The following is a 26,213-nucleotide window of genomic DNA, read 5'->3' as shown; positions in this document are numbered from 1 at the left end:
AGTCATAAAGTATATACTCTGACTGCAATGAATTAGAAATCAATTACCAAAAAGATAAGGAAAATCCCAAATAACACACTTCTAAAAAGAACAATGTGTTAAAGAAGAAATTTAAAAGGAAACCAGAAAAGATTTTAAATGTAATTAAAGTGAAAATACAACATATAAAGTTTTGTGGGAGGCAACTAAAGCAGTTGTTACACAGTGACTTTTAGAATTTAGCACCTATGTTAGGAAAAAACCCAAAAGTTTCAAATGAAGGATCTCAGGATCTATGTTAAAAAGTAGGAGAAGAACAGAAATGAAATACAATAAAAGCAAAAGGCAATGGTAAAAGTCAAAATGGGGGGAAAAAAAAGGAACAGGAAAAAACAGAAAAATCAGTGAAATCAAGTGCATTCAGAAGATCAATAAAGCTGATAAACTACTGATGAAGAAAGAAAGAGAAATATAGACATTACCAGTGTCGGGAATAAGAGAGGTGGCATCACTACAGATTCTACAGGTACTAAAATAATAAAAGGATAGCTTGAAAAATTTGACTACTTAAATAAACAAACTCTTTGAGAAAGATACAAATCACCCAAGCTCACTGTAGGGGGAAAAAAAAAGATAAATTCTATAAACCTATGTTCACTATGGAAATTAAATTTATAGTTAGAAACCTTCCCACAAAATAGACTCCAGGCCCAAATACTTCACCAGTGAATTCCACCAAACAATTAAGAAAGAAATAATGTCAATTCTTCACAAACTCTCCCAGAAAATTGAAGAGCAGGGGACACTTAACCAACTTATTATGTAAAGCCAGCATTACACTGACAGCAACCAAACCCATGCATTAAAAAGATTAGAGACTAACATCCCTCATGAGCATAGATGCAAAAATCTTAAAAAAAAAAAAGAAAACCAGCATATAAAATTCAACAATGCATAAAAGAGTAGTACATTATGACCAAATAGGGTTTACCTCAGAAATGCAAGGTTGGTTTAACTTTTGAAATCAGTCAATATGATTCCTCATTAAAAGACTAAAAAGGTAAAAGAAAGAAAAACAACTATGATTGTGGTCACCAGTATTCAAGAAATGCTCCCACAAATCCCTACCTCTTTGTATTTTCACTGTTGTGAAGTGAGTCCCCTTCCACCCTGAACCAGGATTAGTCTGTGTTACCCACAGAGTAAGTCAGAAACGATGGCACATCACTTCCAGGTGAAGGTTATGAGCCACAGATACTGTGGCTTCATTCCCATGAGTTCTCTCCTGGGTCACTTGCTTTGGAACTGTTTCTCTAAAGTGGAATACTTTAAGCAAAAGTATGGATGAAAAAGAATGAATTACTGATACACAGAACACTGATAAATCACAACATAATTATGCATAGTTTGAAAAGCCATATACATACTAGTACCTTTTAAATTATTCTATACACACACACATTTAAAATTCTAGGAAACCAAACAGATCTATAATGACAGAAAGCAAGATGAGTGGTTGCCTGGGAATGGGTGAGGGCAAGAGATATTATAAAAGGAATCAGGAAACTTGGTTTCAAAGGTGCAAACATGTATCGAAATGTATCAAATTATACACTATAAATATGTGCAATTAATTGCAGAAAATGTTTAGATTGCTCAGACTGTAACTGTAGCTGTAAGATTATGAGACAAAAATATGAGTCCTGAGAAGTTCCATAAACCCTCATACCAAAGTCACAGTGATAGAAACATTTGTGGATACGCCTTTAGAAGAGTTATATTCCCTATAGTTGGCTATAGTCTCCCAACTTCCTATTTATCAGATGTCCTTTTAGGGGACAGTGACATCTGCCTACCAAATAATAGATTTCAGGGATGCTGGTAGGTCCCAGGGAATCAAACTCTCCTAAAGAGGGCTGGGGAATATGAAGCATTCCCTGGGAACAAGGGACCCAATTCATGCTGCTCCCAGGCACATCAGAAGTTGTCATGACAAATGCCCATTGCTCAAGAAGACCTTGGTCACACAAATCATCTTGGCATACAGGACACACAATTAGGCCTGCAAAGATTGGTATTCTTTCCTAGGAGGCCTTGAGTAGCAATGCAAATTAGGCTGAAACTAGAATAAGAGCTGTTCTTTCTTCACCATTCTGCAAATACCACTGAGAAACAACAGTTGGACCTCTCACACAAGCTGTTCATTCTTTCAGTCTGGCAGAGCCCAATTCTGTTCTCAACTCAACCCACAAAGTGAACAGAATCCCCAGGATTCAATATAGTTAAAAACTAAGGTATTTGTTGCAAACCCAGAAGAATATGAGTCAGACAATTCCCAAGTTAGGTGACTTGGGGGCTGGACAAATCCATCACGAGTGCCACATGAGGCCAATAAAGTCTGAAAAATGGAAATCTCTGCAAGCAGCCAGCAGAACAAAGCTTACGTTCTTCTGGCCAAAATTGGGTCACATCCACGCTTAACCAGTAGGGGAGCAGGAAGGAGTGAGGATCTTCAATGGGCTCAGGCTACCAATGATTCCCTCCAGGGAAGGGAGGAAGAGCAGAGATCTTGCCCATCAAAGCACTCTGGGGTGACTTACACACAATGTGGCACCCTGCTGTTGCACATACATATGGATTCTTTCAGAGACACTGACAGTGATATGCTTCTGGCAAGTGTGCAGAGGCCTCTCACAGTGAACAAAGGCATGTTACGAAGTGCAGAAACCTTCCCATATAGCTGGCACACAGAAGCATCTCCTCAGGGTGGGAGTTCAAATGTATGAGACTCATCTTCCAGCTGATGGCTACTCACATAGGCTACTCTCAGAGCTTCTCTCTGGTGTCACCCACTATGGCATATTCCTTGCTATCCTAAGGCCTTTCTCCAGCATGAACTTTCCAATGTCTGATGAGGGAAGCTCTTTGCCTGAAGGCCTTCCCACACTCACTGCACTTATACGGTCTTTCTCCAGTGTGGATTCTATGGTGCTGAACAAGCACATGTTTGTGGCTAAAGGCTTTTCCACACTCACTGCACACATATGGCTTTTCGCCATTGTGAACTCTCTGGTGTGCAATAAGGTCGGAACTTTGGCTGAAGAACTTCCCACATGCAATGCACTCATAAGGCCTTGCCCCAGTATGAACACTCCAGTGCTTAATGAGTCTGTATTTGTGACCAAAGTATTTCCCACATTCGCTGCACCCATAAGGCCTTTCTCCAGTATGGATACTCTCATGCTGAACAAGTGTGGATTTGTGACTGTAGGCTTTCCCACATTCACTGCATTTGTAAGGTCTTGCTCCAGTATGGACTCTCTGGTGTACAATAAGGTTAGAGCTATGATTAAAAACTTTCCCACATATGCCACACTCGTAAGGCATTTCTCCAGTGTGGATCCTCTGGTGCTGCGCAAGTATGGGTTTGCGGCTGAAGGTTTTCCCGCACTCACTGCACTCATAAGGCCTTTCTCCAGTGTGGACTCTCTGGTGCTGAACAAGTGAGTCTTTACGGCTGAAGGCTTTCCCACATTCATTGCACTTGTAATGCCTTTGTCCACTGTGAAAGGCCTCTGCACACTTGGTGTTACTTTGTGGCTTCCACTTACTAAGAGGAGCATGGTGCTGGAATATGCTTGAGCTAGTTGGGAAGTCCTTACAACCCTCCCCTGTGGTAAAGGGCATGTCCAATGATTGGACAGAGCAGCTGTTCACAAGAAAGGCCCTACCCTCATCCCTTCTGCAGTGTTTCTCTCCACTGTGCTGCTTCTGGTGGTGAAGGTTTGCACTGAAACAGAGTTGTTTCCCACATGCCACACACATGTATGGTTTTTGCCCAGGGTGTGTTTCCTGGTGCTCAGCCAAGTACAAAACATCTTTCAAGATCGGGCCACATGTCTCACAGGGGTGGGCCTTCTGGGAAGACGGAATCGTCTTAGGAATCGTGACCTGTGACACTCCTTTTACAGAAACGCTCTGCTCAAAATGTATCTCCTCCTCCTCCATTCCATGCGAACAACCTGAAAGCAGACAAATGCTGGTGAAGGACACATTGACACTGGTGGGAAGGGGCAGTCTCATTACAAATGTGTATCTATCAGAACTAACATGAAGGTCTGCTATCAGACAAGAGGCCAGAGCTCAAGTTGAGTAAAGGGCTGCTATGCAGTAGTTGGCATCTAAAGGTCACAGGATGGAAGTGGCCTTGATGGGAAGAGCACACAAATGTGGGAAACAGCCTAGGAAGAACAGGGTGTCTAATGAAGTCATCCACAAATGGATTTTAGCAAGGCCTTGGCTGCTAGGGAGATGTACAGAAGGGTGTGTTCCCTGAATAGCTACAATCAAATAGACTAGGTTGTATTTAAGAATTATTTGAGGTATGTGCACATTTCATAACACATTAAGCATATAAGCCAGTTTTGGAAAGCAGTGGAGAGGAACAGCTGAGATGTGGGCAGAGGTGGGGAACAGTCAAAGGCTAAAAGTCAGAACATAAAAGATAAGTATGTAAATGGGAAAGTAAAGATAAGAATGAAGTGTGGCCATTGGCCTTGGCACTCAAACAACTGTGGGCACAGAGAGGTTGGGGAATGATTAGAACCCAGCCCGACATCACACCTTTCCCCAGCTCTGACCCACCAGGGCCACCCCTACCCTGAGCCTCTCTGGTCATGGCTGGAGTCATGTTGGCCCACTCAGATAGCCAGGGCTCCCTGTCCAGCTCCAGTGGGGCAATCCTATGGAACATGGAAGATACATATCCTAAGGAAAAGACAGGTAAATGGCCAGCACTGGTCTGGGTGACCCACCCCTCAGAGAAGACAACTAAATACTATAAAAATAACTCTGAAGAAGTGTCTTGCAGGAATAGCCTAGCGGTCCCAACAAGTAGTGACCATACTGGTCCTTGCAATTCCTGACACAGGCAGTCTACTAGAAATGTCAGCAAAAGGAAGGGGGTAGTACCTGGGGCACAGGGATGGCATGGATCTGGACAGACGCACCCAGTAACGGAGAGAACAAACTAGAGATGATCCACTGGGTGACAGCAGGACGCTTCATGCCTGCATCCATCCATGTAAGCCTTCAAGGCAGCAGGTACTGGGACTGCTCAGAAGTCAGAGGTGCTAGTGCACAAAGCTCACACCTGGCATCCACAGCACCTACCCTAGGGAATGGGGGAGGGAGGTAATGCCTACGGCTCTGATAGAAGAAACAGGGAAGGGGGAGAGCCCAGTCCAGGACACTGCAGGGGATTTGAGGGCCTTACCCAGTGAGGCCATAAGGGCAAAGTTCTCCAGCATCACTTCGCGGTACAGGAGCCTCTGAGCCTCATCAAGGAGCCCCCACTCCTCCTGGGAGAAGTACACGAACACGTCCTCAAAGTTCACTTTCCCCTGCCACAATGGGGAGAGCCGAGTCTGTGAGTAGTCTCTCTCCTAAGGACCCCCATCTTGCCCCCACAGAATTCCCTTCAGCATTCCTTCCGACCTAGGTCATCAACTCATTGGAAATACCAGGGCCAGGTGCCACATATATCTGCTCTCTCCTTAAGGTCCCTTTGATCACGGTGTCCACCCACACCAACAACAGGCAGGTGGGCAGAAAGGCGCCATCTAAGCTCTGGGGCTGGCATGTGGGGCCACACCGCATCCCCACCCACGTCCTTCCAGCCAGTTCTCCTGGAGTTGCTAAGACCATGCTTACCAGACAACCAAAGTTGGGCTCATCTTTCTCCCATAAGTCCCCAACACCAGGGACCAAGGGCCATCAGTTCATACTCCTTTGCCACATGCACACCAGTCTTTTGGATCACTCTCAATCTCACAACTCTTGGCTCCCCACCCAGTTGTTGGCCTCCACCATCACCTTCCTGGCTCATTAACTGCAATGCCGTTGTGATGTGTAGATTCTCCCTTGTAGACCTAGGTACACACTATCTTCTGCTTTTTGGATGTTCTCCATCCTGAGCCCCTCCACAGGACTTCAGCCCTGTGTCCAGCAGCTCACTTGACACCTCCACTCAGTGTTTTCTGGAACATCTCAGACTCTTCACATGGCCACAAATAAACTCCTGATACCCATGCAGAGTTACTTCTACCGCTAACTTGCCCATCTCAGCTGATGGAGCTTCTACCCTTCTGACTGATAAGGCCTAACATCTTGGGGCTGTCTCTTTCACACATCAGAAAATATGACCCAGTCACTTTTCCCATCTACAGAGCCAGCCCTCTGGGCCATCCATTACCACTCACCTGGAATACTGAAGCAGTCTCCTCCCCGGTCTCCTTGTCTCTATCCTAATTCCCTCTTCCGTCACCACATACAGTCTGTTCTCCACTTGGCATCCAGAAAGAGGCTGTTAAAACCTGGATCAGATTACCTCCCTCCTCTGCTCCACACCCGCCATGGCTACACCACCCTCAGAACAGAGGTCTCGCTTGTCAGCTGGCCATTTCAGGCCTGACTCCTGCCCACCTGCTCTTGATTGCTACCAGATATGGTGGAGACCTGTAGTTTCTTGAAAACTCCCATCTCAATCTCTCCTTCAAGTATTTGCACATGCTGGTTCCTGTTCCTGGAACAAACTTCCGCACCTTATTCCAGTGGTGACCAGAAAACGGGAACCCTTGCATGTAACCCCTGGTCTAGACCCAGAACCCTGGGCTTGGGGTTTCTCCAGGGTCCTCAGACACAAGAGCTGGGAGAGTACAAGTAAAGTGTTCGGGACTTCCCTGGTGGTGCAGTGGTTAAAAATCCACCTACCAATGCAGGGGACATGGGTCTGAGCCCTGGTCCGGGAAGATCCCACATGCCGCAGAGCAACTAAGCCCACGCGCCACAACTACTGAGCCTGCGCTCTAGAGCCCGTGAGCCACAACTACTGAGCCCGCACGCCACAACTACTGAAACCCGCATGCCTAGAGCCTGTGCTCTGCAACGAGAAGCCACTGCAATGAGAAGCCTGCGCACCGCAACCAAGAGTAGCCCCCGCTCACCGCAACTAGGGAAAGCCCGCGCACAGTAACGAAGACCCAACGCAGCCAAAAATAAAATTTATTTTTAAAAAAGTAAAGTGTTCTATGATACCACAATCCTGAAGCCCTCATGGGTGGGGGTGGAATCGATGAGAGCCTGGACATCCTTCCCTCACCTGTATAAAGCCCATAATTACTACTGAGATCAGGGGAACCTGTGGTAAGAGGGAGACCATGAGAGACAAGCAACCATGAAAGAGGCCCAAGGGCTCAGGTCTATCTTCTACTCCTGCCCTGCCACAGACCTGGGGCTGTCTGTCCTCTGAGCCTCAGTCCAGCTGTGTTGCCTTGGACTATGTCTCAACCTTTCTGGGGCCCACTGTCCACACCCTCACCTCAAGTCTGTACACACCTGGGCAGTCTACGGAATACTTTTGAAACCATCAGATATTGCCTCTCTGTTCAGAATCTTCCGTAGCTCCCATCACCCTGAGAATTGAGGCACAGCTGCTCGGACTCTTGGTCTTTTCAGACACTAAAGGCCCTAGATTTCCCAAATGCTCCGGCTGTATCGCACCTCCAAGCCTCTGCACATGCTGGCCCCTCGCCTGTAACATCTTTCCACATCCCATCATGCTGGCTGTCAGAAATGGGACCCGACCAAGAGAGCCCCCACTGTCTGGACACATGGTCCTGAGCTGCAGGGACCTGAGGCGTCCCTCATTCGACGCTTCAGGATTCAGAGATGGAGGTCGGGGGAACAACCCAGGGGTGCAGCACCCACCTGCGCCGGGTCCGTCAGCACGGCGGCCGCCATCGGCACCTGAGGACCTGGGAGGGCGAGGGGGAGGGGAGTAGCTGGAGAGCGACAGGTGCGAGGTCCCGGGCTCCGGCGGCCGGGTCACCTGAGCGGTGCCACTGCCGATCCTCAGGTTAGCGCAGACAACGCCTCTCGCGTTTTCCTGTCCTATCACCTCGGGTGTGACGCCGCGTTCCGGAGACCGACTCGGTGGACTAATCCGAAAGCAAACAAAATGTCCGCCCAACAACGGAAAAGGAAGTCCCGCCCCGGCGTCCTCCGTACGAACGGAAACGCCCCTTTACTGGGCCTTCATTGGCCCAGAGCCGCCAAGGCTCCTAGGTAATGTAGTTCCCACAGCACCAACGATGGAGTGGGACTTCCGCGCCACCTCCAGGTCAAAGGCGGAGCCACCTAGCTAGCGGAGCCTAGAAATTGCATCGTTTAGTTTGAGGATTAGGCGGAGCGTTGCTTCCTCTTATAGGAGACGCACCCATATTTCCGGTGAGTGTAGTCTGTAACACATCACAAAAATGTTCAGAAACATATTATTTGGGGCTTCTTTACATAGAGAATGCTCACCAGAAAAATCAAATGCACACACCATACACTAATGTTGCTCAGACCTCCATAGCTGGAAGCTAATAAATAGTATTTGTTATCAAATATACACAGCGTAGCGCGAAGCACTTGGGTTTGTTATGTGGGCCTCAGCATTTAGAATCAGGAACAAGAGCAGAGACTCCAGACACGGGCACCACGTTAAGTGCAATAGGGATGAGGGACACTGATGAACAAGTGGACAATGCTGGTGTCTCTGGTTACCTCAGAAAATATTTCTCCTGCCTTTATAATCAGTGATTGTGTCTAACCCAGTGAGTAATACTTTTTACAAGAAATGTCACCGAGCCCACACTCGTTCTGCTCGCCTCACGACAGGCCAATCAATTGGGAGACGAGCTTTTGGAGCAAGGGATAACTTTATTCGGAAAGCCAGCAGACCCAGAATAAGGCAGACTTGTATCTCAAAAAAATCCATCATCCCTCAGTCCGGATTCCGGCTCCTTTTATAAAAGAGGGGAAGGGGCCCACTGCGGTGCTGACCAACGGCTGAGGGGGGCTGCTATAGCTAGTGCCTGCCCCGCCCCTATTACAGAAATATTTCACTCTGTATACACAGATGTATTCAATTCCTTTTAGGTATTTTACAAAGACCTGAAAAGAAAAGTGACGGAAGAAATATTCACTTCTTAAGGTATGGGGAAGTCATTCTGGCTTATATATAATTTAACTTGAACTTCAGGCTAACCAAAACAGCCTGTCTGTGGCCAAATATGCACTGTACATCTGCTTTAATTATTAAAGAAAAAGGCACATTGACCAGAAGTAAGGAATGTCCATTTTAAAGATAAAGATTAAAGGCCTCCCTTCCAGGGATGCCAATGCTAGTACTCCTTTGATCATAAGACTTTCTTCCCAGGTGACAAGGCCATACTGAGTTGTGTATGTGCTGATCTGTTTTTGTTTCTTTGAAACGTTGAAGGAGTGTATTCCTGACTTGTTTGATGTTCCTTGTTATAACAAGATATAAAACTGTGCTCAAAACCATGCTTCTCTAGAGCAGTTCCTCAGAGTAATCTGAGAAGCTGTCTCCTGGGCTATAGTCCTCAGTTTGGATCAAAAAAACCTCTTTTCTATTCCCATTGTAGGTTGTTTATTGATTATTTTCCATCGACAAAGGTAATTTACCAAATGCCACTTGTCAATTAGAAGGACAATAAGAATTGTTTCTGTGCAGAAGAAATAACTACCATACTAAATTTCTATACACAGTAAAAATGCCTTTTAAGAAAGTGTGATGTAAGACTATTTGAGGATAAACATGACGACTGTAACGGAAAACAAACCCACAGAAAATAAAATTCTAAACATAATTTTCTAAACTGAAAATAATATTCAAGTACAAAGAAGGCTGATCCAGACGAAAAGTCTGCAAAGAGAGTTGGAATGAGGATTGAGAGAAGTGTGCATCTTTTGATTAAAATAACTGCTCGTTATCTGTGTAAAACATGAATATGTCTCCTTATAGAGTTAAAGTGATGGAATTCCATGTATAACCTCAGAACATATACATTGAGAGGAGGCTAGTTGCTTAATGTTCTGAATCCCTTATATTTCCAATCAGGAATAAATGTATTCCTAACCCTATACTCTAATGTATTAAATAAGCTTTTGCTATTTTTAGCTTAAATATAATAAATGCAACCAGAATATACTTTTCAAACTAGAAAAGGAAAAATTTGGAATATAAATGATCAATAGAATGGTAAAAACAGTAGTAAAAGAAATGGAACTAGTCCTATGAGGTGGATTTGTCACCTAGGTTAATATGAGGAAACTGAGGCAGCAAAGGGTCTATGATACTCTCAGTTATGGCTGTTAAGTAGCACATCTGGGAATGGAGTCCACAGAGCCACAGCTTTAACCACTGCCCAACACAGCCTCCAATCCAATGTCATCTATCTGGCCCCTTCTGTGTTGGAGAAATGAGGTCATGGAAAATTCAACTGCCCAGGTAACTGACATGAGGACAGGGATAAGTCTTGCCTTTTTTCTTGTCCCAGAAATATTAGCCTTCATCTTTATTTATTCCCTAAACATGTTTTTCCTGGGCACTGACCAAGAAACCAGAACAGGAAAAGCCCTGCCGGCCCACAGATACAGAGTGTTTGAGGGGGATAACTCTCAAACAAGGCCTGAGCCTTGCTCTGTCATCACAACCATCCACATGTCCTGTCACATCTGCTTCTCAACACCTTCAACTCCACCCCCTTGGGCCGGTCTATCAACAGTACATTTCTGGACTACAAAACAGCCTCCACCCTGTATCAGCATCAGTTCTTGCTCTACCTCAGCTCATGCTCCACACATCAGACAGAAGGTGATTTCAAAACAAATCAGGTTATATTTGGCAAATTTGAGTGGACCAAAAGTACACCAGTATGGGACATCCCCGGTAGTCTAGTTGTTAAGACTCTGCACTTACAGTGCAGGGGGCGTGGGTTCCACCCCGGGCTGGGGACCTAAGATCCCACATGCTGCGCAGTGAGTCCAAAAAAAATTTTTTTTTTTTTGCGGTACGTGGGCCTCTCACTGTTCTGGCCTCTCCGGTTGTGGGGCACAGGCTCCGGACGCACAGGCCCAGCGGCCATGGCTCACGGGCCCAGCTGCTCTGCGGCATGTGGGATCCTCCCGGACCGGGGCACGAACCCGTGTCCCCTGCATCGGCAGGCGGACCCCCAACCACTGCGCCACCAGGGAAGCCCCCCAAAAAATTTTTTAAAAAGCACATCGGTGACCAAAGGGGCAAAGATTTCAGTCTTCCCTGTTACCTACCCTCCAAAATTTAGCTTTGGGGTTAGTAACACACTTCCCATCATCAGTTACCATTGATCATGCACAACCTTGCCCTGTCTGTGATCAGCCTCATTGTAAATATATGTGGTGACAAAATCCAGGAGAGGCATAGCAGCTTCCTGAAGTCCCACACAGCCAATCTGAGGTAGACTTAGACACATAGCCCATGCTCTCTTCTCTAGTGCTCTCCTGCAGGTGAGTGGAGGCCTCTTTCTTCTTTATGGAGTAAACAAAATATCGACAGCTTTCAGGAATGGAGTTGTGGATTTCATACAGAAGGAGTAACAGCTGTGGAGTCCTACTGATTACTCCTTTAGCCCAGAGTCTGGCGACAGTATTCAAAGCATCCAATCCTAGCCTTACTCGGTGTACCTACTCAGCCTCACTCATTCCTTTTCATGACAACTCCAATAAAGGCTCTGGGACATGCTTTCCCCCTCCCCCTTCTGCCTCATGATCCACCTTGGTGCTTCCCCATGTGGCCCCGCATGGCATGCCCTGCCTCCTGTTTCTAGGGATCTGTGTGTAATCTTCTTCCTTCATGAAAATTATTTGTGTCTGTCTGTGTTACCATACCTGATTAAAACAAATCTGAGGTACATTTTCAGACAGTAGATAATCATTTTACCTAAACTAAGTGATTAAATAGTCTGTTCTTTTCTCATTAATCAAGTTATTTCAAATTCCACGTCCATTTGAAGCTGTTTTGGTCTGTTGAGATCATCAATTTATCAATTCCTGTGACAAAATAAAATTGTTGCAGCTTCACACCACACTTTGTGGAGAGAGTCCTCCTCACCGCTGACTAACCACGAGCACCCAGATCTAGCAGAATTCTTATGCCGAGGTGGAGGCCGCTGTCAGCCGCCTGATCAACCCGCACCTGCAGGCCTCGTCCAACTACCTCTCCCTGAGCTTATACTCTGAAGCTGACGAGGTGGCTGTGGAGGGTGTGGGCTGCTTCTTTCGGGAGTTGGCTGAGGAGAAGCGCGAAGGTGCCCAGCTTCTCTTGAAGATGTGGAAGCAGTGGGGCAGCTGCACCCTGGTCCAGGATGGGCAAAAGCTCTCCCCGAACGAGCGGAGTGCCAGCGTGGACCCATGGAGGCCGCCATAACGCTGGAGAAGAGCCTGAACCAGGCCCTCTTGGATCTGCATGCCCTGGGTTCTGTGAGCCGCAGACGCCCAGCTCTGTGAGTTCCTGGAGAGCCGCTTCCTGGAAGAGGAGACGAAGCTCCTCAAGAAGATGGGCGACCATCTGACCAACCTGCGCAGGCTGGATGGCCCCCAGGCCGGGCTGGGCAAGTGTCTTCCAAAGGCTGTCCTGCAAGCACGACTAGGAGCCTCTGGAACCCAGCGGCCTCTGCGGGACCCCTCTGCCTCCGCCCTCCTCGAGATCTCTGCCCGAGCCTCTTCCTTCAGCCAGGAAGCAAGTTTTTAACCACCCTGAAACCTTCACCTGAGCCGTGGTGTCAAATAGAAACAAAGAATGTTCTTTTGCAGAGGGAAAAAAAAGCTAGGCTGTGATTTAAAAAAAAAAAGTATCTGAATAGTATTAATGATTTGTAGTCTGTTTAATTCTCAAGATTGTCTAAAGAAATGGGTCCTAACTTTTGGGTACCAACTGGGTACATAGAGTATCTGATAAACTATGTTTTCTGTCAAGAAGAATAAATACACCTATTCTGAAGATGTTGTATAGGGGATTCCCTGGTGGTCCAGTGGTTAGGAGTCTGTGCTTTCACTGCCCTGGGCCCAGGTTCAATCCCTTGTCGGAGAGCTAAGATCCCACAAGTCGCGGTGTAGCCAAAAAGAAAAAAAATGTTACACAGAATTTTAGGGTTTTCATGACTTCTCTGGAGTCATTCTGGGTACTGGATTCAACTCTGGTTTTCTAAAATTTAAGTGTGGTTTTGCTGAGCAGAGAGCTGAGTACCTTGACCGGATCATATTGTGTTCGTCCCTCAACCCTCAAACTCAGGACAAAATTGCTTTTCCTGATTTTCAAGTTGGTGTGATGCCATCTGCATATATTGAAGAAAGAGCCCTGAGAAGTTCATCTCTGAGTCTCCCATTAGGTTGCTACTGAGAACGCTGATTATTACATCATACACTGACCTCTTTATGAAGCCTCTTGAGAAATTTCTTTCTGGTCTTAATGTTAGGAATAACAGTGCTTTGCTTGGGTAATTGGGTGTTTTTGTTTTATGGACACTGTAAATGATGTAACTAATTAAGTTTCGTCTTCTAACTGCCTGCTAAAAAGCTTAAAGCCAAATTTGTGGTCCACCCAGAGTAAACGAGTAGAATCGTATAAGCATTTTGTACATGTTTTATTCCTGGTTCTTCTGTTACTAATTCCTTGGTGTATTTTGTGGATTTTAAGCCACCTTAAACAATTTCTGGAACAAGGTTGTGTATAAACAGATAAAGTAAACTTTAAAAATACAAAAAAATAGGGACTTCCCTGGTGGTGCAGTGGTTAAGAATCCGCCTGCCAATGCAGGGGACACTGTTCGAGCCCTGCTCCAGGAAGATCCCACATGCTGCGGAGCAACTAAACCCGTGTGCCACAACAACTGATCCTGCGCTCTGGAGCCTGCGAACCAGAACTACTGAGCCCATGCACCACAACTACTGAAGCCCTCGTGCCTACAGCCCGTGCTCCACAACAAGAGAAGCCACTGCAATGAGAAGCCCGCGCACCACAAAGAAGAGTAGCCCCCACTTGCCGCAACTAGAGAAAGCCCACGCACAGCAACGAAGACCCAAATGCAGCCAAAAATAAATTTTAAAAGATAAATTTTTTTAAAATGCAAAAAAATAAAAATAAACAAACTGTCTACCTAGCTTTTTTAATTTTAAAAACTGTCATACATTCAGTGGGATGTTCATATGAGATGTATAAATTGTTTTTTTCTTTTACAAAGACCACACCTATAAAACTCACCTCGTGTAATTTTTTTTAGGCATCCCCTGTCCCTTGTTACATTTACATGTTCCTCTGGGCCCCTAGAGCTCACCTGACATTTTCTTTTTTTAAGTTTTTTGGCCACAACGCATGGCATGTGGGATCTTAGTTCCCCAAACAGGGATCTAACTTGCAACCCCTGCAGTGGAAGTATGGAGTCTTCACCACTGGACCGCCAAGGAAGTCCCCACACCTGACATTTTGATAATCATTCTTTTGATGTCTTTATAGTTTTACTGCTTATCTATACTTCCCTAAACGATAGACTGTCTTTTATTGCCAAATTCTGAATATTCCATAGATTGTATCATAGTGTATGTTTTTTTTTTTTTTGCGATACGCGGGCGTCTCACAGCTATGGCCTCTCCCGCTGCGGAGCACAGGCTCTGGACGCGCAGGCCCAACGGCCATGGCTCACGGACCCAGCCTCTCCGTGGCATATGGGATCCTCCCGGACCAGGGCACGAACCCGTGTCCCCTGCATTGGCAGGCGGACTCTCAACAACTGCGCCACCAGGGAAGCCCATGTATGCATTTTTCTGACTAGATTCTGTAACATGTTTGTTAGATTTATCCACAGAGATTCATGATATGGTGGTCAGCTCATTTCCACAGCTCATCAGTAATTGATAGGGTGAATAATCCAGAATCTACTCTTCCAAGATGTGATTTCAAGAAAATGACACACATCTTCTGTGCTTGGCTTAATAGGGGAGTTTATCTGCACCTCATCTCACACTTGTCAGTGGGACTATCTCTCCTGACTCTCTTCCCTCCCATTTACATGCCACATTGTGGTCTGATCTAAATAACTAATGTAACTTGGGTTTCTATCATCCTATGTTCTTAACTCCAATATTGACTCCTTTTGTGATGTGTGTGATTTCTGATGTGATGTGTGTATAAAGTATACAATTGGAAGGAGCCTTTTGAGGTATGTGTGTCAGTTCCATCAAGCATGAAATAAAGCCTTGTCTGGAGGCTGACTCCATGTCTTAGGAGCCTTCACTTTTTTTTTTTTCTGAGGCTTCACTTTCAGTCATTGCTGTAACTAAGCCACGACTGATCCATGCATGCTGATAAGAAGAGGCAGACATTTTGGGGATCTCCTGCCAAGATGACCTGAGGTGACACAGTTGGCATTAGAAACTCTCCCCCTCCCAAAATGAATATCTGGTCTTGGAGATAATGTGTTATAAATATGGGTGAGCTGGGACTGTCAGTTTGACACACCATCTCTTTGTGAGGATCCACTCGCCAAGGCATTGGTCACAGGAGGCTTTGCCTGAGTGGACAATTTTCACCTCATCATTGGCGACCCAGGGATAATCTGAATGCCTCCTTGAGGAGACTGGTCTTGAAACTGAACAGCCCTATATAGAGCCCTTCCCAGTGACAGAACCCCTGAGTCCCTGCTTACTGGTGATTAAGAAAAAGATGGTGGCCCATGCACTTATGGTCAATTAATCTATGACAAAGGAGGCAAGAATATATACAATGGAATCAGCTAGTACTGAACACCCCCTTCCAGAAAGTTCCAGGAAGGAGTGAAGGCTTCATCATCTTTTGCCCTCATGAGTCATTCCAAAGCTGTGAGGAGGTTAGTCACTGCTCAGTCCACAGATGAAACTTACAGGAGAAAAATCAGGGAAATGAAGATTGACACAAAAGAAGGAGTCAGTGGTAAAGTAGGTGGTAGGAGAACACATAATAAAGTGTTGGCATCTCTTTTATCAACAGCTGCCTGGTGTCAACAATGGTCCAAAATCCTTCCCACCTGCAGGGAGTTAGCTTTGTATCTCGAAATGGAAGCGTAGTGGAACAAAAAGAGTAATAAGGGATGAAGGGGAGAAATCTGGTGGGAGAGGAGTGTTGGCTTATGGGTTTGAGGTTTATTGTCCTGCTTGGACACCAATGCTGAGCCCTTAAGAAGGGAAAGGGCACAGATGAGTTTGGGGTGAAGAAGGAAGGTGAACACTTGGGATCCTCGACTATCTCATCACCTACATCCAGAACTCAGAGTCTTCGCTTTACCACCATTGTTTTTTATATTGGGCGTCGCATTGTCAAAGGAAATTGGTAATGTATAACTGGTTCATTCCAAGGAAACTGCTTTATTAGCCCTCAAGATCCTCTTTAAATCCTTAAGGGAAGGAAAGCCTGGAGCACCAGCTGCGCAGGAACATTAAAATACAGGCCAATCTACAATAAGGATAGTCTCTAGATGAGAGTCTGGCCGAGTTCTTGACCCTGATTTCCCCTCCACCTCCATTTCTGCAGCTCTGTCTGTTACTGAACTCAAGTCCTTGTGCCTGACACAGAGTGAGGCCAAACAATACCAATACATCGGAGTTTGGAGCAGAAAAAGGCGTATTGCAGGGCGATGAAAGGAGACAGGTGACTAATGCCTTAAAAACCCCGAACTCTCTGAAAGCTGTCAGCAAAGACCTTTTATAGGAAAGGTGAGGGAGGGGCGCGGTTAGTTGTTGCAAACTTCTTGGTATCAGATCCTTTGTTCTTGAGGTCAGGTAACGGTGTTCCTGTAAAACTCCACCAAACAAGACTGGCCTGTATTTCTTATCCTCTGTTCTGACAAGAAAGGGCAAGGTCCCAAGGCACAAGTTTCACCCTCTGAGGTCCAGGTGGTGGCTAAAAGAAGGGGGTCCCTGCTCCGGCCAGTTACCCTGTCAGGTGAAGAGGTAGATCTTAGCTGGCCGTGCCCTCAGGGCCAAGTCCACAGACCCTGCCCAGTCGTCACCACTGGGGGAGCAAGGCAACAAGGACCCAACTGGCCCTCGATCTCCTCAGGCTGCCCAAACGGGGTGGTGGGACGTGTGTGTGCATGTCTGCAGGGTTCTGCAAACAGCGATCCAGGAGGTGAGGATGAGGGGAGACGTTTGCCGTCGCCTCAAGGCCTGGGCCCCACCAGTGAGCGGCGTTGGCAAGGCCTCTGGAGCTCTGCAGGACACAGCACCCAGCCTTCCCCGCCAGGGTCCCCCAGCTCACCCACCCGCCTAAGGCCAGAGGGCCTGGGTCGGGGGGTGGGGAGTCCGGGATCCGTCTCTTACCACACTCTCCGCTGGAGGACCACCACCAGTCATACCGTTAGCCCAGCGGGACCTCTAACCTGGGCGCCCCGCTCAGGTCTGGCGCTAACAGTCACCCCTAGCGTTCTGGCGGTAACGGTTGCCCGGTAACAGTCGCGCTGTAACGGCGCGTGCAAACAGCTGCGTGCCCGCCCCGCCCCTATTACGTGTCCAATTCCTCAAGGTTTGGCGGTGTGTGAACTACATTACCCAGCAGGCGCTGCTCTCCCCTGTGGCTGTGCTCGGCCAAGAAAACAGACATTTCCGCGCGCGTGAGGAACACGCTGGGCGGGACTTTTGGCGTCCGCTTAGGGGCGGTCGTTTTGGGGTCTGTTGGGTCTCTCCGCCTTGTCTGAGGCTCCGGAAAGCTGCTTTGAACTGGGGTGACGAGAGCGGGAAGGCACGAGAGGAGGCAGGCGCTGCACTGCACTGAGGCGGGTCTGACGTTCGGGCAGCAGCGCCCGGAGGTGACCCGATTCTGGGTCGGGGACAGGGATGCCTGGGGCCCGACCTGGTCCGCCGCTCCCGGCCCGGCTCCGCCCACAGACTCCGATGGCTGCGGCAGCGCTTAGAGTCCCGGCTCAGGTAAACACTCGTCCTCCGGTCTCTCACCGCCCTCACCCCACCGGACACAAAAGGCCCCACTGATCGTCCCCTGCTCTAGCCCCTGGGTCCAAGTCAGTAGGGAGCTCGTTGGGGGAGGGGTCCCCCATTTCTGTCAGCCAGTATGATGGGGTGTGGGAGAGGGTTACAGGCAGAGGGACCGGCACAATCAAAGTCTTGGAACAATAACCGAACTGAGAGGTTTAAACTTGAAGTTTCTCTAGAGTCTGCACGGAACAGCTTAAAGGGATGAGTCCCACGTGAAAAGGCAGCCGGAGCAGCTGGGCCTTCATTCTGCGGCCGCTGGTGGCCACGGAGGGTTGTGAAGTGGAGAGACTCTATGTGTCAAAGTTTTCCAAAGGCTTCTCAGGGAAAAACAGACGGGGGTGGGGGTGATAAAGAGTGGAGACTAGGAGACCTGTGAGTAAGTAAGCACAATAGACTAATAGAGAGTTTTGGTGCGGACTGGACCATTGCTGGTGGCAACAGCGGGGAGGATTGGTCAGATTTCTTATGGGCTTTAAGCATTGAACAGACAGGATTTCCTGCTGCCCCAGATGTGGCTGTGAAAAAGTAGGGAAGGAAGGACGATGCTGTTTCTTGGTTTGCAGGGAGCAGGCTTCAGGGATAAGACTGGGAGTTGGATTTTGGACATGGTAACCCTGAGATGTCCCAGAGTGGAGGTGTCATGTGGGTAGCTTGCTTACTCACTCATGGGTTTCTGCGGAGGGATCTGGGCTGGAGATATCCAAGGGATGATGGGTGGTGGCCTGGACCAGGGCAAGCACTGTGGGTCCTATTTAGGAAGGAGAATCAAAGTTTTTATTTCAGTTAAGCCTGGAGGGTGGGGCTGCCTCCAGAGGGGTGGAGTTCTGTGCTCCAAAGTGGTTCTGGCTGGTGTGTGCAGGAATGGAGGGTTATAGGGTATAAGGACCCAAGTCTGGGGTGGAGACTGAGATGTTCAGTGGTGTAGATTTGCCACTCCAGGCTCAGCAGGGCCTCATTTCCACTCCTTGTGGAGAAAAAGAATACTCAGCGAGGCTAGTAGAGCATCTCCTTTGGTGCCTAAGTTTCCCCAGCTTTTAGGGCAGGAGAGATGAGCAGTTGCTCCAGTGCAAATGCCCCTAGCAGGGGTTGCCAGTAGGACTAGTATCTACTCAATATTCTCAGGCCCAAGTCCCCAGTTTATTAAATCGTGAGTTTATGAAATACTCATTTAACACTAACTGGTAAAAATACATATATACGTGTGTACATAAATTAAAATAACATGGCTTTTAAATAACAATTAAATAACATATAAAAAACAAATAAATAACATGGCTTTAACAAGTTAATGATTATAAACACTTAATAATTGGTTGAAATTTCAATATACTGCTAAACATTCAATTAAATCAAACATCTTCAATATTGTATTTTCTTAGTTAAAAGGCATGTTAAAAAACTGCATTTTTAATACCTACCAGGAAATCTTGACAGAAGCATCACTTATGAGGACAGTAAGAGTTGATATTTAGAACTTGTTGCATATGAATGCATTTGACGCAGACAGCAGCCCCACTGAGTGGACACCATTGTTATCCCCATTTGACAGACCACAACACTGAGGCACAGGGAGGTCGAGTATTTGTCCAAGGTCGCACAGCTGGTAAGAGGCCTCACTGAGGACTGAGGCCCAGATGGTGTAAGGCACCTTGATTGAGCCTTTGGGCCCAACATTATTGCCTGCTTCTCACAGCCTTGCTTTTCCATAGGTTGCTGTGGCTGCAGAATCACTTGCAGACCATGAAGAGGTAAGTGAAAGGTATACTCGGTCTTCACCCTTTTCACCTCCCACCTGCATGGGCTCCAGGATTGTAGTGTCTTGGGACTCTACCTGTTACTCTCCCTACCCTGCCATCTGAGATCCCTGGAAGGTGGTCATCCAAGGTCAGGTCCCTGAGTCCAGACCAGGAATTATACAGATTGGTTTTCATTTCTGGCAACCGGTGGCATGACGCTTAGAAGAAATTCCATTCACAGTGGTCAACATTAGAAGATGCTAGAGGTGAGGTTGAGCTGGGAATGCCCAGGCAACCTTAGGTCTCCATTATGTCTGGTGGAAATAGCAGGAAGCAGGCGTTAGATCTGGAATGGTGGGCTGAAGAGGTGGGCCTCTATCCGGAGGGTGGTGGGAGCCATAGAAGGTTTGGAGCAGAGGAGGGAACTGATCTGACCCAGGCTTAACAAGCATTTTCTGCTGCAGAGTAGAGAGAAGACTGTTGGGTTACAGGGAGACCAGGGAGGAGGCTACTGCAATAGTCCAGGTGAGTGTTGGTAGCTGGACCAGAGTAGTGGCAGTGGAGGTGGGAGACATGTTGGAGTCTGTGTCTGTTTTTTTCAAGTAGGTCTGAGCAGACTTTCTGATGTGGAGGGTGGGAGAGAGAAGAGGAAGAGTCGGGTGACTCTGAGATGTTTGGCCTTAGTAGCTAGAAGCAGGGTTAGTACTACCATGTCAAAGTCGGTGGCAAGAGTAATTTTCAGTGGGAATATTAGGAGCTAGGTTCTGGCTGTTGAACTGAGATGCTCCAGAAAACCCTTGAGTGGATTCATCCAGTGGATACCTGGACACACACATCTTGAGTTCAGATTGGATTCACCCACAATATGGATGGTGTGTGGACCAGGATGGAACTGTGATCAGATTTGGCAGGGGGCACCTTCAGGTCCTGTGGCAGTGTGTTAGGTGACAAGGGAGGAGTGTGTGGGGCCGAGGACTGGGTCTCTTGCTAGATGGGGTGGTGGGCTTCACAGAAACACATGAGAGAACGTAGTGGCCATGGGGAGGCATTGTAGGAGTGAGGAGGATCTGGCTGGTGACCAGGGTTTCCATGGGGAGTGGATATGAGACAAGGCAGGGAGATGACAGCAAACCTGGTGCTATTGCTTATTCATCAAGCTATGGGCTCCCCAGACTTGTTCTTATCCCCACTGTGACCTGGAGGTTAGCACAAGATCACACAGTGTCCTCTGGGACAGCTGTTAGGCCTGATGTGAGAGATAGGTGGATCTGGGCTTTTGTTCTTTTTTTTTTTTTTTTTAAATATTTTGGCCGCGCTGCGCACATGTGGGATCTTAGTTTCCCGACCAGGGATGGAACCCGAGCCTCCTGCATTGGAAGCACAGAGTCTTAACCACTGGACCACCAGGGAAGTCCCTGGACCTGGGCTTTGAATAAGTATCAGAGGAAGCTGAGACTGATGAGGGGACAGCTTTGCAACACAGAAGTGGAAGAGGGCTGAGTGTACCTGAGATCTGTGCATCGTTTTGCATGGCTGACGATGAAGCAAGGATAAGGGCCAAGTAAGGAGGCCTTCAAAGCAGGCCTGGGGGTTGCCCCTGGCAGTTAGTGCCTTTGGAACACTGGGACAGTAGGATTCTGATTGCACTTGCCAAGCACCCTCAGGATGCCACGTGCATACTGGCACGTGGTGAGGCCAGGGAGATGCAGGATGTGGTGTAGTGGGTGGTGGTGGCCGTGAGGGGTTGGGGCTGTGAAGGGAGGTGTGGTGTAAAGAACAATGTATAGGGCTTCCTTGGTGGTACAGTGGTTAAAAATCTGCCTGCCAATGCAGGGGACATGGGTTTGAGCCCTGGCCCGGGAAGATCCCACATGCCGTGGAGCAACTAAGCCCGTGTGCTACAACTACTGAGCCTGCGCTCTAGAGCCCGCAAGCCACAAATACTGAGCCTGTGTTCCACAACTACTGAAGCCCTCTTGCCTAGATCCTGTGCTCCACAACAGGAGAAGCCAGTGCAATAAGAAGCCCGTGCACCGCAATGAAGAGTAGCCCCCGCTCGCCACAACTAGAGAAAGCCTGCATGCAGTAAAGAAGACCCAACGCAGCCAAAAATAAATTTATATTTTAAAAAAAAAAAAAGAACGATGTACATGTTTGGAGGGAGTGTCAACTGATGGCCCCAGGCCGTTGGACTGGGGCCTGAGGGGAGGAGAGTGACTCAGTTTTGGTTGTGTTTGGGAAGCACAATCTAGAGGATCCCAGGTAAGCTGTCTGGCAGAAGGGTGAGGCTCTGCAGGCCAGCACCAGGGCTCAGATGACTCGTACCCCCCTGCCTGTTGTTGATGAGGGCCAAACACAGTGATCGATGGGACAGCCAGCAGAGGGTGGGCATCAATGGCACCAGGGCCTGGGATCTCCTCTGAGGTTGGTGGCTTGGGAGGAGCGTGGATATTTGGGGAGATGCTTAGAGTCCTGGGAAGGAGGCTGCACATAAACTGAACCATCCCCATCTTGGCAGGGCCGAGTGACATTTGAGGATGTGGCTGTCTACTTCTCACAGGAGGAGTGGGGGCTCCTTGATAAAACCCAGAGACTCCTGTACCGCAGTGTGATGCTGGAGATCTTCTCACTGATGGCCTCTCTGGGTAAGTTCCTTGCACCCCACAGCTTAGGCGGGGCTCTGTTCTTCCCCTTCTCCAAGGGCAGGTCTGTCCTTCCCAAAGCTGGTCCATGGGTACTGCGGCCTTCCCTGTGTGCTGTAGTAGGTGTTGTGAGTGAAAGCCTGGGCTGGGTACACTACCCCTTCTGTCCCCAAGCTGCTGCTGCCCCAAAGTTGTGCAGGAAAGGGTTTGGGGATCAGGAGTGTTGTAGTCCAACCGATGGATCACACGCTACTGGCCTTTCCCTGGCCTGATGCTGTGGAGATCCATGGCAGTCCTGTGCCCCCAGTTCTGCCCTCTTCCTTTGGCTGACATGGGATCGGCCTGTGCCAGGAATCGAGGTACCAACATGGCCACTGCTTGACTGGGTTGTTCCTGCAAGATCCTTCTCCAAGCTTCTTGTTTGTAATATTCAGTCTTCATCCCTGTGGGCTGCCGTGGAGCAGGTTGCTTTGACCTGCCTGCCTTGTCCTTCTCTTAGGACTCACATCTTCCAGGACCCAGGAATTTACTCAGCTGGAGCAGTGGGGAGAGCCCTTTGTGCCTGCCTGTGGAGTCGTGATCACAGCCACGCCAAGAGGTGCTTGGAGGGAGGAAGTGGGGAAGAGGGAACTCAGGGATGGGTTCAAATCATACCAGGAGTCTCTCCATGGTGCTCTGATGTTTTGGTGTCAAACAAGGGGCCAAGGCTGATTTTCTCCTTTTCTTCCTCAGCTCTGCCTGCTGCTCAGGGCAGCTCTGGTTTCTGACCCAGGGCTGTCCCCCACCCGTCCTCCACTGCTCCCTCTCCAGTGCTCACCAACAGTAGACCCATTTTGTGCTCTTTTATGACATGGCCAGGCAGATGCAGACACGAGAGGAAACACAGGACAGCCTAAGGAAAAAAACAAAGTTTATTATGCTCACAGGTCCAGAGAGACAGTCACTGCACGCCAAGAGGGGGGTCACGTGGGAGGAGCGTGAGGGAGCAGGCTCAATGGAGCAGGGGGGAAGAAGAGGGTGAGGATCTGTTGGCAAGTGTCTCTGTTGGTGGTTGGGGGGAGAATGCAAGAAAAGGCACGAGGGAATTTATTTATTTAGGGCTGCGTTGGGTCTTATTTGCTGCGCGTGGGCTTTCTCTAGTTGCGGCGAGTGGGGGCTGCTCTTTGTTGTGGTGCATGGGTTTCTCATTGCGGTGACTTCTCTTGTTGTAGAGCACGGGCTTTAGGCACACGGGCTTCAGTAGTTGTGGCATATGGGCTCCGTAGTTGTGGCTCGCAGGCTCTAGAGCGCAGGCCCAGTAGCTGTGGTGTATGGGGTTAGCTGCTCCGTGGCATGTGGGATCTTCCCAGACAAGGGCTCGAACCCATGTCCCCTGCATTGGCAGACAGATTCTTAACCACTACACCATCAGGGAAGTCCCAACACGAGGGGATTTTATTGGTGCATTTAAACGTACTAGGTCACACTCAGGGGAGGACCAGAAGGGCAACTTGTGGCAGGGACCAGCCTCCTCACACTGGTGCCACTGGCGGGGTGCTCACAGCCTCTTTGTGGGGATGCCGAGGGAGCAGGAAAACAGGGAGCTTCAAAGGTTGCAATATAGTTGACCCTGTGGTGTCTCAACATCGTTATCAACTCTAATTGGGGTGGGTGACGCTTGCCACCTGGGTTGTGGTGATGTTAGAGGTGACAGGAATAGTTTGTTCTTGCCACCAAAGGTAATCTTTGACAAAGGTGACAACTAAGAAGGGTCCTATCAGATATATAATGAGGGTTTGAAACCCAGGCCGCAGCCAGCACGGCAGGTAGTAGGGGAAAGGCAAGAGAACAGATCAGGCACCTCCGGGTTTAAGGGAGTCTTTTGGAAGCTTTTGGTTCTGTTACGAAAGATTTTTACCACTTGTCCTAATCCTTGTAGCTTGGCCTGTAGCTGTCCTGAGCCACCTTTCCTGGCTAGTAAACAATCAGGAGCCAGTCTGTTATCCATGACCATTTGGGTTCAGAGACTTGTAGGTTTGTTGAATAAGGGCAAAGGTTTCCTGCAGCCTTTGTACGTGATCTGAGAGGGCCGCTGAAAGGCGCTTGTTGGCAGACGTGATCTGATCTTGTTGGAAAAAGGCTGCTGTACTGGTACCAAACCTGGTGTCTCCTGCGGCTACCACAAGTCTGATTAAGATGGGAATAAATAGGGACTTTGCTGGTGGTCCAGTGGTTAAGACTCCACACTTCTGCTGCTGGGGGCATGGGCCCAATCCATGGTTGGGGAATTAAGATCCCGCATGCCACACAACATAGCCAAAAAAATAAAAAAATAAGATGGGAATAGATAATTGCCTGTTTTGCCCAGCGTCCTTGGGTTGATGGAAAAAGGGAGGTACCTAGTGGATAAAGAACTGGAGTGGGGATGGGACCCGGTCCACGTCCTGGCAGTAATTGTGGGCTGGGCTGTTTAAATAACTCACGGGCAGCTTTGTAAATGTATGTTGGGTTACTTCAAAAGTAAAGGCGAACTGGGGCTGTGACTAAGGGGTCATAGGCCCAGAATAAAATAAACTGGGCCAGATCCACTGTGGCCAAGTAGTCACTGGTGCCCTCTTGATGTCTTCAGTTAATTGGATTATATTAGGTGTTGGACCCCTGATGGGGGGAACTTGAGCTTTAAGGTTTCGATAATCAACAGTTAAGTGCCACTCCTATTAAGGAGAAATAGCAGGAATCATCTCCCCTTCTTTTAGTAGATCTTGAACAACCAGTCAAAGGCCAGTACCTTGTTTCAGGTGATACTATGGCATGTTTACTACCTTCACCAGCAGGGGCAACTCCACAGGTTCTCACTTTGTGAGAGGGACTTGAGCTTGTTCAGGTGTCATACACATCTGTCTCTCAGAGGAAAACTCAAAGCATCAGGGGTCACCATCATGGGCAGCTGTTTGATAAAGATTGTTGACACCTGGTGCAGTGTGTTTGCCATGACTAGTTCTACCAGTATCACCCTGGAGGCAGTAGGGGGAGTCAGCAAGTCGGGAAAGAATGCTAGGCGAGGGAGTGGTTACCTGCACACCACGCGGCGGATGTGATATGTCAGAATTTGTGAGTCAGGGTGTGTGGAGCTCTCGTGGCACGTCTGGAGATAGTTCCATCCGTGGCCTCCCATTTGGTATGAGATATACCAATAAGGTTAAGCAACAAAGCTCTGTATCGGGATGGGCGCCTGCAAGAACAACTCCTGGACTCTGTGACAAAGAGGGCCTCCTGATTTAGAAACGGGCTCAGGGTTCTCCTTGTCTGAATGCCCAAAGAACAGATAGATCCATTGAACCATTCCAGTTTTTGCAGAGGAGCACATGGGCTTCCTTTACTGTTTCCCATTGGGCATCTCCAGGCCATGAAAATCCAATTCAGTTAAAGGCAGGGCTTCTGAGTCCCAAGTGGTGGTAGAGGCTTCAGATTCCTCATCTGAGGCCTTTATAATCCCATCAAAAGTTTTGGTCTCTGTCACACCTACCCTGGCGTTTGGGATGCCCTCTGTCCTCCCTGAGGTCCTTCAGCCCCAAAATATCAGGTGACAATTGAACTTGGAGGGCCAAAATATCTTTAATTATGCATCTTAGCCTCTTTCCAAATGCTGGCAGCTGCCTCATCTCTGGGGCTGAATGTGCACCCATGTTAAATGCTCTCAGTAACCAATCAGCTCCCTTTCCCCACCTCTTTGAATGAAATCTTTAAGAATCATTGGTATTTCTAGTCTTGTGAAATTGCAAGTTTCACCTTATAATTCCTTATGATCTCCTGTGTTCTTGAGCCGCTGGGTCTGAGAAGACCTTGGATGCTTCCTTTCTGTAGCCCCTCTCGTAGGCAGCAACTTCCCTTTCTAAGGTGACTTCAGCTGGGTTGGGATCCATTCAGGACAGCTCTGGTGGCCAGATCTTTTCCGATCGTTCCTAGACCTCAG

At 48.1% G+C, this 26,213-nt stretch overlaps 2 protein-coding genes and 1 pseudogene across 3 annotated transcripts in view; 2 read left to right on the top strand and 1 right to left on the bottom strand.

Annotated features, from left to right (window-relative positions):
* Positions 1–632: 632 nt before the first annotated feature.
* Positions 633–7,794, bottom strand: ZNF772 (zinc finger protein 772). 2 transcript variants are annotated; one of them, XM_030761154.2, is made up of 4 exons: positions 7,747–7,794; positions 5,255–5,381; positions 4,624–4,746; positions 633–4,001 (listed from the first exon to the last, which is right to left on the bottom strand). In XM_030761154.2, the coding sequence occupies exons 1-4, from the start codon at positions 7,777–7,779 to the stop codon at positions 2,854–2,856; spliced, it is 1,431 nt and encodes a 476-aa protein (XP_030617014.1). In that variant the 5' UTR covers positions 7,780–7,794; the 3' UTR covers positions 633–2,853. The 2 variants fall into 2 exon arrangements, with proteins under 2 accessions (XP_030617014.1, XP_022420507.1); XM_022564799.3 differs by lacking the exon at positions 4,624–4,746.
* Positions 7,795–11,216: 3,422 nt separating this feature from the next.
* On the top strand, positions 11,217–12,641 carry LOC111170077 (ferritin light chain pseudogene; annotated as a pseudogene).
* A 4,821-nt stretch (positions 12,642–17,462) lies between these two features.
* Positions 17,463–26,213, top strand: part of LOC111170011 (uncharacterized) — a 24,147-nt gene continuing 15,396 nt past the window's right edge. The window contains 4 exon segments of the mRNA XM_022564796.3: positions 17,463–17,817; positions 19,593–19,631; positions 22,138–22,264; positions 22,761–22,859. Coding sequence (XP_022420504.2) covers positions 17,728–17,817; positions 19,593–19,631; positions 22,138–22,264; positions 22,761–22,859 — 355 coding nt within the window. The 5' untranslated portion in view covers positions 17,463–17,727.

Source organism: Delphinapterus leucas, chromosome 20 (assembly GCF_059928025.1).
Source record: "Delphinapterus leucas isolate spDelLeu-1000000601 "Yukka" chromosome 20, BTC_Dleu_Yukka2, whole genome shotgun sequence".
In the NCBI taxonomy this organism is placed as follows: Eukaryota; Metazoa; Chordata; class Mammalia; order Artiodactyla; family Monodontidae; genus Delphinapterus; species Delphinapterus leucas.
Note: the sequence above shows the minus strand (reverse complement) of the source record. Positions and strands in the feature narration are given on the sequence as shown.